This window comes from Gobio gobio (genome assembly GCF_949357685.1).
Source record: "Gobio gobio genome assembly, chromosome: 4".
Classification (NCBI taxonomy): domain Eukaryota; kingdom Metazoa; phylum Chordata; class Actinopteri; order Cypriniformes; family Gobionidae; genus Gobio; species Gobio gobio.
In genome coordinates, this window is record NC_137100.1 from 22,366,169 (window position 1) to 22,375,111 (window position 8,943).

General features: G+C 39.0%; 1 protein-coding gene across 3 annotated transcripts; it reads right to left on the reverse strand.

Moving 5' to 3' along the window:
* Positions 1–1,349: 1,349 nt before the first annotated feature.
* gpsm1a (G protein signaling modulator 1a) lies at positions 1,350–4,856 on the reverse strand. 3 transcript variants are annotated; one of them, XM_079814297.1, is made up of 3 exons: positions 4,318–4,631; positions 3,270–3,649; positions 1,350–3,133 (listed from the first exon to the last, which is right to left on the reverse strand). In XM_079814297.1, exons 2-3 carry the CDS (start codon positions 3,579–3,581, stop codon positions 2,948–2,950), a joined length of 498 nt encoding a protein of 165 aa, XP_079670423.1. In that variant the 5' UTR covers positions 3,582–3,649; positions 4,318–4,631; the 3' UTR covers positions 1,350–2,947. The 3 variants fall into 3 exon arrangements, with proteins under 3 accessions (XP_079670423.1, XP_079670424.1, XP_079670425.1); XM_079814298.1 differs by lacking the exon at positions 4,318–4,631 and adding an exon at positions 4,708–4,856 and having other exon boundaries at positions 2,206–3,133; XM_079814299.1 differs by having other exon boundaries at positions 2,206–3,133; positions 3,270–3,600; positions 4,318–4,609.
* Positions 4,857–8,943: the final 4,087 nt, after the last annotated feature.

Below are 8,943 nucleotides of genomic sequence, written 5' to 3' on the forward strand. Positions count from 1 at the left end.
TGTTACTCTATACCAATATTTGCATAAATAAATACATGAATAAAAAAAAAACATAATATCCTTCTATCCATCCATCCATTCTACTTTTTTTCTTCACCATGTCCATAACCTCAAGTAGTTCTAAACCTGTATGAGTTTCTTTCTTTTGAACACAAAAGAAGATATTTTGAAGAATGTTGGTATCCAAACCAAAGTGGCTGGCCCACTATTGACTTCCATAGTAGCTATATATATATTAGTGGTGGGCCGTTATCGGCGTTAACGTGCTGCGTTAACGTGAGACTCTTATCGGGCGAGTTAATCTATTCTCAAAGTTGGGTTGGGAGCTGGGTCTATACTACGCAAGCAATGATGACTTTCACTTTGATATTTTTGCGCGGACGTATACCTAGCCGAATTACACTGTAGGGGGCGAGAGAACGAGTCTTCGAACCTGTGTGTATGCCTATTAGTGTTGTCAAAAATATTGATATTTCGCTATGTATCTACAGTATCAATATCAGCTGCGCTCTCCTCTCCGACCGACAGCGCCTCCTCTCATTCAGTCCGTTTAATCCTCTGAACATTGCGAACGGGTGTTCTGCTGGATTTTTCCTCATGACAGCGTGTTAGTACTGGTGTGACCGGTCTGAATTTTGTGCAGGGTTGCACATAACGTTAATTCTACTAATTCCCGCAGATTTCGCGCTCGCATCTGAAGCGCACACACACATACCGTAATAAAGCCGCCTCTGACATACAAGTGCAAAAATGAGCTCCTTTTTCCAGCTTATTAATGGTCAAATACACTCAAAAATGTCTCAATGCCCATCTTGGTGAGTTTTAACGTAAACACAGTCGTAACCAGCTCACAGAAACAGTGGGATACATGCGTGCGTCAGGTCTTAAAGGGACAGAAGTTATTTATTATTCAAACTACAAAAAGACAAACGATCACTTACGCAAATATTCTGAATGCCTTCGGCAGAATTCAAATGAGCCATTTTAATCTAGATTAATTCCAAGATTACATTGAGATTAATCTAGATTAAAAAAATTAATCTATGCCCACCACAAATATATATATATATATATATATATATATATATATATATATATATATATATATATATATATATATATATATATATATATATATATATATATATATATATATATATATATATATATATATATATATATATATATATATATATATATATATATATATATATATATATATATATATATATATATATAATACATACTATGGAAGTCAATGGGGGCCAGCAACTGTTACCAACATTCTTCAAAATATCTTCTTTTGTGTTTAACAGAACAAAGAAACTCATACAGGTTAAGAACTGAGTGTGTGTAAATGATGACAGAATATTTATTTTTGGGTGAACTATCCCATTAAAGGCACAATATGTAATTTTCACCGCTAGAGGTCGCTTATTCAAAACAAAGGTGTAGCTTGATGTGCCTTTATTTCGCGGAATCATGGGAGTTGTTGTCTTAACCTCAGCTGGTGGAAAAAAATCTGACGGGAGAAAAATCTCTCCGGTCATGCGTATGTGGGGTAACGCAGTTTTCTGTCATTGAATGTATCCAAACAGTTGCTCACCTGTCTAATAATATATTAAAGCATCTTTGGTGTTTCCATGGTTTCGAGGGTAACGCGGATGTCATTGATAGGCGACGCATGGACACGGTCCATGTCCTGGTTAAAATGTCTTATTTCTCTGGATTTAAACATCCTTGGAAACATTTGGGATAAGGTAAGTACACAAGTTAATAAAATAAATAACATTGTTCAAGTGGTTTTTGGATATTTTAATCCAAAAATCTTACATATTGTGCCTTTAACAAGTATCAGAACGATTTAACTAATTAATAAAATGTATTTATAAAACGTGGCCACAAATGAATATTTTTTTTTCATGAGCAGGGCTCCGTAAAAAAATTTGTTTCAAATGAAAATAAACCCACCCAAAACTCACAGGTTAAACCAATCTTATGTCTGCTCAAATAAACAGGAAGCGTTTACTTTTGCTGCCACTAGTGCCACAGATTATCAATCATTTCTTAATTTTGTAAACACCAAGATTTTGTAAGGGTAAGATTTTGTGATTTTTACACCGTTTGAAGGAGATCCTTAAAATCATTATGATTGAACTGCAGTAAAATTAACTGTAAAAACATTTAAAAAGCCATACCGAAATTATACTGAAACATCACTTTTATTCCAATGAAACAAAAAGCCATGTTAGGCAGTGCACCTTGAAATGAGCCTATCCACTTGTCACAGACTATGAACTTTTTAATGCTAAAGATGGACTTAGCCTGTCTTAAATTTTCTCACGGAAATCTATTACTATTAGTATTACTTATATTACTTATCAGCAGAATTTGACCACCAAATGAACTGATACATGAGCCATTGAACTTCCGTGCCATGTTGAATACAGTTGCTCCCATCTGTTGGGAATCAGTAAATTCATATTCAGTGTATGCTGAAACTCACTTTCCACTTGAGTTAAATGAACACGCACCTGCTTGAGGATTATGCACTGCCGTTGTTTGTCACACCGATCTATACTGTGTTGTGTGACAGTAGTTAGTAATATTATCCTTGTAAAGCATCAGTATGTTAATCATTTTCCATGGTGTTGTTTAACTTGAAATCTGCACAAACACTTTTGTGAAAGAACAATTGTTGGAACATACAAACAGGTGAGTGTTTCCATTCCCTTTGAATCATGTCCTGAGTCCATATTTGGACTCACCGTGACTTCAGGGTAAATTGACTGCAAAAATATGAAAAACTTCAACATCCTACTAATTAAAATAAACCTATATTACTCCCAACTAACCCCAGCCTCGGAAGATCTCACAAAATGTACAGCCAGAGAGTCAGAGTTTGCAGAAGAATTTTGTGGAAGTCGCATCAGAAGTGCCACAGTCTCTAGCTTGAGCCCTCAGAGGTTTTGGACTTATGATTTAAGTCTGTTTCATCTTCTTCATCTGTGTGAAAAGAAACCCGTTGTTCATCCATGCGTTTGGATTGCACTCTCTGAATTAGGCTGAAGAAATCTTCATCTGGGTCTGGTGCTGGGGGCAAAGAGCACCTCTGATCATTGATTCTGGAGGACTGGAGGAGGGGAGAGGTGAGAAAGTTCACAACATGCAAACAGAGGAACTGTAAATTAATCAATGTACTGTAATTTAAGTGTAAATAACATTTGTACATCTTGCATTTGATATTGAATTTCATTTACTACCATTACCTGATACTTTATGAGCATGTTGAAAAACTCGTCACTAGGTTCGCGTGGACTACATGCCTCACACAAGTGTTCCACATTGTTCTGTGCTATCCTGATGCCCAGGCGGTCCCCTATACTGGCTCTCTGGTCATCCAGTCTGCGGCTCTGGGAACTGGCTATCAGGTCAAAGAACTCCTCTGTCTGGGTAAGCGAGATGAGGGAGGAGGCTCCAGACAGTAAAGGGGACTGAGGCATGGAGGACTGGGGCCCAGTTGAGGCCTCTTGGGCCTGGGCATTGGGCTGTTTAGGGGGCTGGCAGCGCCGGTTCTCCATGCCGCTGCTTCTGGGGTCTCTGAGCACAGTGAAAGGGCAGACCTCATTAGAGGTGATTGGGACTTACCCTTAAAAAGAATACAGAGCAAAAGATGAAACATTCTCTCAACAGTTCATTAAATTACTTATGATCTCTTATTTTGAAGCACATGGTGACAAATCTCACAACATGATAAACTTTTTTTTAATTTTGAAAACAAAATGTCAGAAACCATTTTAGCAAGTGTTTCATTATTCCCCAAATTATTTGGGAGTGAATTCAGGTTGACCGGGACACTTTTTCCAAGTCATTTCAATGGCAAAAAAAAGTGTCCCAACAACCTGAATTCACCCCTAAATATATACTAAAAACTATATTGAGATTATGATTATGCATGTTTAAATACATCAACTTTTTTTAAAAAACAACTTGTGTGAAATATGTCTGGGATAATATCTTATTTTAGAGTTAGCATGATATATAAGCTGCAGACCAGCAAAGTTGGAATGAGTGAACAATTTCAATTAAAAACAAATTTTATATCAGTTTGTTCCAGGATTAGAAGTTGCATGAAATAATAATATCAAATAGTCTAATCTAACAAAAATGATAATAAAATATAAAAAGTAAAAAATTAAATGAAAAACGGATTTAAATATAACATGTACATCACATAGAACAATTTATATATTTATTATAAATGCTGTATTTAAACATGACAAATTTCACATATGACAAAGTTTTAAAATGACTTACAGTTTTATCCTTTTCAAAAAATCCAAAACCAATAAAGTTCACAAAGACGCTCTCTACATGGACTTCATCTGAGAACAGCCATACACCAATTGCCACAGCCTCTGGCACTAAATAATTTTCTTGGTAGACATGTCAAGCAGACCTTTCTCTCCCAAGATTGAAACGTACATGTTACTGAACAGCTTGCAAATCTTCTCTAACATAAAAAGAAAATAAATACAAGTAAAAATGCCTTATATTCCAGTAAGAATGAGGATGACTTCCCTATCTTCAACACCCAGGTTTCCTATGTGCAGGGCTGTCTGTTTTTCGAGGGGGAGAGGGAGAGAAAGGGAGAGTGAGGGGGGAGAGATAGAGAGAAATGGGGCGCAGTTGCCCCTCTCCGCTTACATCATGGTTGCTATAGGAACTGGAAATCGGCTTCCAAATCTCGCTCCCGTTGTTCACTCAAACACAGACATATGCACACCAACAAAAACACACACTGTCTGGTGCACACACACACACACACACACACACACACACACACACACACACACACACACACTGGCTTGCATTCCTGCATTGTTGAGTTCCATTCATTGCCTCCTGGGGGATCAGTTGCCACTCTCTTTCCACAGTCAGGAAAACTAGAGCACAATTATACCCGGATACAGTGGCCAAGATTACTGATGTTTCTGTCATTTTCATGTCTTTGTTTCAAGCGATGCTAAGCCACTGTCAGCAGAGCACAAGGAGGAGGGGTTGCTTGGAAGCTACCATAAGGAGGAGGCAATAACCAATGATTCTGGGATAAACCAAAGCAACATAATGTCGCCTGGGGCCCTTTGCCTGAAATGAATGGATGAATGCCACTCCATTTAGAATTCCCCAGGGGGAATAGAGCAGTCTTTCTTGGGATTCCCTCCAGTCCAGCTCCATGTGCCAGCCTGCAGGCAGCTACAAGAACAGGTCCAGATCATCAGTGCTCTCCACCTTTCAACTATTCTCTACATGGTTCAACACATTACATGTGCAGTGGCAGGCAGTTCATTGAAGGAATATATATATATATATTCACACACACACACACACACACATATTAGTGGTGTAGTTCCGAGATCCCACATGAACATATTAAGTATTCAGTCCATTTTATCACGAAATTCAAACAATGCCGTTTTGCTCTTTAAAGGGATAGTTCACCCAAAAAGGAAAATGTGATATTTATCTGCTTATCCCCAGGGCATCCAAGATATAGGTGACTTTGTTTCTTCAGTAGAACACAAACAAAGATTTTTAACTCCAACCGTTGCTGTATGTCAGTCGTATAATGCATGTGAATGGTAACATGCATCTATGAGAGTAAAAAAACATAAAAAAAAAACATGCACAGACAAATTCAAATTAAACCCTGTGGCTCGTGACGACACATTGATGTCTTAAGGCACGAAACGATCGGGTTGTGCGAGAAACCAAACAGTATTTATATACTTTTTTACCCCAAATACCCCACTATGTCCAACAGCCTTGAGCGCGCGATCACTTCCGGCAAGTGAACTATGCACTGGGTGTAAGCAGATAAACATAAAATTTTCATTTTTGGGCGAACTATCCCTTTAATGTGACGTGACTGATCACTGTATAGGTGCGTCAATTCTAGCTGCGGTGCGGCACGTGAGTGAATGCAATCATCTCTTCCGAAAGAATAAACATTAATTAATATCTTAAGGTAGGCCTATGTTGAGGATACATTACAACTTACTGAAACGTTTCATATGTCGTGTAATCGCTTTTTTGAGATTGTTTTCATTTTTGACATCAAGCTGCGATACTGAACAGGACCACACGGAGAAACCAAAAACACTTTTTTACGCGTTAAGGACTTTAAATAAATTGCATGTGTTAACGCGTTAATGTTGACAGTACTAATATATATATATATATATATATATATATATATATATATATATATATATATATATATATATATATATATATATATATATATATATATATATATATATATATATATATATATATATATATATATATATATATATATATACTAGGGATACAACAATACTGTTAATCCACGGTTCAATACATACCTCGGTTTTTTAACCACGGTTTTCGTTTCGGTTCGGTTCTGATGGCTTGTCACAAGTGTTTTTTGTTATTATATTCTTAGGCGACAGGAACAGCAAGAGGTTAAGGAGAAAAAATACTCTTTTTTTATTGCAATACTCTTTCTTTATTTTACTAAAAAAGATTTGGAAAAACTTACTTAAACTTAAAACGTTACTTAAAAAAACCCTTGTACACATTCCTAGTGTATAGTATAGTATAATATAAAATAAATATATATAAAGATTTACACTGGCAGCTCAGAGCTGTACAGCAGTATTTAAGTATGAAATTGAATGAATAAATGTAAAAATAAAACACTACATCTAGACTTCACTATAAAATATACATTGATTCTTATTAAAGCTACTGTATTAAAGTTTTTCAGTCAAGAGCAGCGAGTGATTTTCTGTCTGGTATTCAACTGTCTGTGTTCAACAGAAGAAATGAATACAGGTTTGGAACAACATTAGAGTGAGTAAATAATGACATAATTTTAGAAATGAACTGTCCCTTTAAAGACAAGCTGCAGCGTGTTCACTAGGCTGCGCTGCTGAAAATTTAAGACCTGCCCACATCTAATATATGTTACATGTCGGTCTGTTCCTGTTGCGCTTCGTTTCATGTATCACATGTTCCTTTGTCTCAGTTTCCCGCCTCCTGTTTGTTACTATGGTTTCCCTTGTTAATCTAGTTCTGTTCAGCTGTTTAGTTAATCACCTGTATCACCTACCCCTCGTTAATCAGTCATCAGTGTTTGTATTTAGTTTCCTCTTGTTCACCCAGTCTTTGTCTGGTCTACGTTATGTGTATGCTGTGTGGTGTTCTGTCTGATGTTTATCTAATAAATCCTATCTTTGTGGAAGTCCCGAATCTCTTCTTCACTGCTGCACCGTACATCTGTAACAGAAGACCAGACCAATACAGTGAAGGGACTTCATGAATATAGGCATTTTCCTGTTCTCGCTCTCTCCAGTTTCCCCAGAGGAAGGCAGTTCTGCAGAGGATCGCCTATGGGGGATTAGGCAGAACGGTTGGCCACTGGAGAGGTATGTGGAGGAATTTTCTGAGCTTGCTTATCTGGTGAACTGGCCAGATGCACCACTTAACGTGTTTTTTCTGATGGGCCTGGACGAGGACACTATTAGTTCCCTTTCAAGAGGTCTCTCGTATTGCGCGTGTGCGCTTACTACCAAAGGAGTTGTAAAATGGCTGCCTTGTTATGACAGGGCGCGCGCCCTCTCCACAGCGCGCGTTCGCTGACTTGAGCGCGACATACATCATAGCAAGCGCTCACTGTCTAGAGCAGTTTTTCTCAAACATGTCCTGGGGACCCCTCACCACTGGACATTTTGTTTGTCTCCCTCCTCAGACACACTCAATTCAAGTTTTGCAGTTTCTACTAATGAGCTGATGAGTTGAATCAGGTGTGTTAGATGAGGGAGAAATGCAAAATGAGCACCGGTGGGGGGTCCCCAGGACAGGTTTGAGAACCACTGGGCTAGAGCATAACGGCGTCGTAATATGGCTGCCAAGCCCTGCGCCTTTTTCACTCTATCACTTCTCCCAGTCCCCTCTATTCAGGCGGCTGGAGAGGTTCAACACTGTAGGCAATGTGTCCACTACACAGTGTCCACTGCACCCCTGCATAAGCACTGTTAATTCAGTGCCACAAAATCACTCATAAAGATCAGTTGCCTTGGTTCAGGTGACTGGAGATGTAAATATTGCAGTCAACTAACCTGTGGTCAAACACGCTCGTTGCGCTCTCGGTCTAGACTAGAGCATAACAGCATTGTAAAATGGCTTCCATACCACTCTGACTTCCTTACATTCTCCCAGTTCCCTTGGTTCAGGTGGCTGGAGATGTAAATATTGCAGTCAATTAGCCTGTGGTGGGTCAAACGCTCATCTGCACACTAACGCTGTTGCGTGTTTACCCCTGTGGACTTCCTCACCGGCTTGCGTTGTGAGTACTTTAAATGTAAGTTTGCACCCACTACACAGTGCGTGCCACTGCACATTATTACAATGAATCACAAAAAGAGCTTTGTCTATGTAGGAAATGTGCCCACTTTACAGTATGCACCCCTGCAACCAAGCACTTTTCACACAGCGCACTCGCGCCACGAGCGCTATGAATGTGAGGTGCGCGCCCCCTGCAAAATCTGCGCCTCCAAACATAAAGACTATCCCCAGAGTGTTAGAAACTCACAGGGCCCTATTTTAACGATCTGAAACGCAAGTGTCAAAGCACGAAGCGCAAGTAACTTTGTGGGCGGGTCTCGGCGCTGTTGCTATTTTCCCGGCAGGATAAATGGCTCTTGCGCCCGGCGCAAATCTAAAATGGGTTGGTCTGAAGTAGCTTCATTATTCATAGGTGTGGTTTGGGCGTAACGTGAATAAACCAATCCGAGCGTCATCCAACATTCCCTTTAAAAGCAGGTGCGCAAGTTCCATTATGGATTGCTATTATTATGGCGTATTTACCAGGCGCACGCCAGGAGCGGTTCACAGCCG

Coding starts and splice junctions, on each gene's coding strand:
- gpsm1a (XM_079814297.1), bottom strand. CDS start 3,581: ATGGAGAACCGGCGCTGCCAGCCCCCTAAACAGCCCAATGCCCAGGCC. Junction 3,134..3,269: donor ACATGCTCATAAAGTATCAG/GTAATGGTAGTA, acceptor CCCCTCCTCCAG/TCCTCCAGAATCAATGATCA.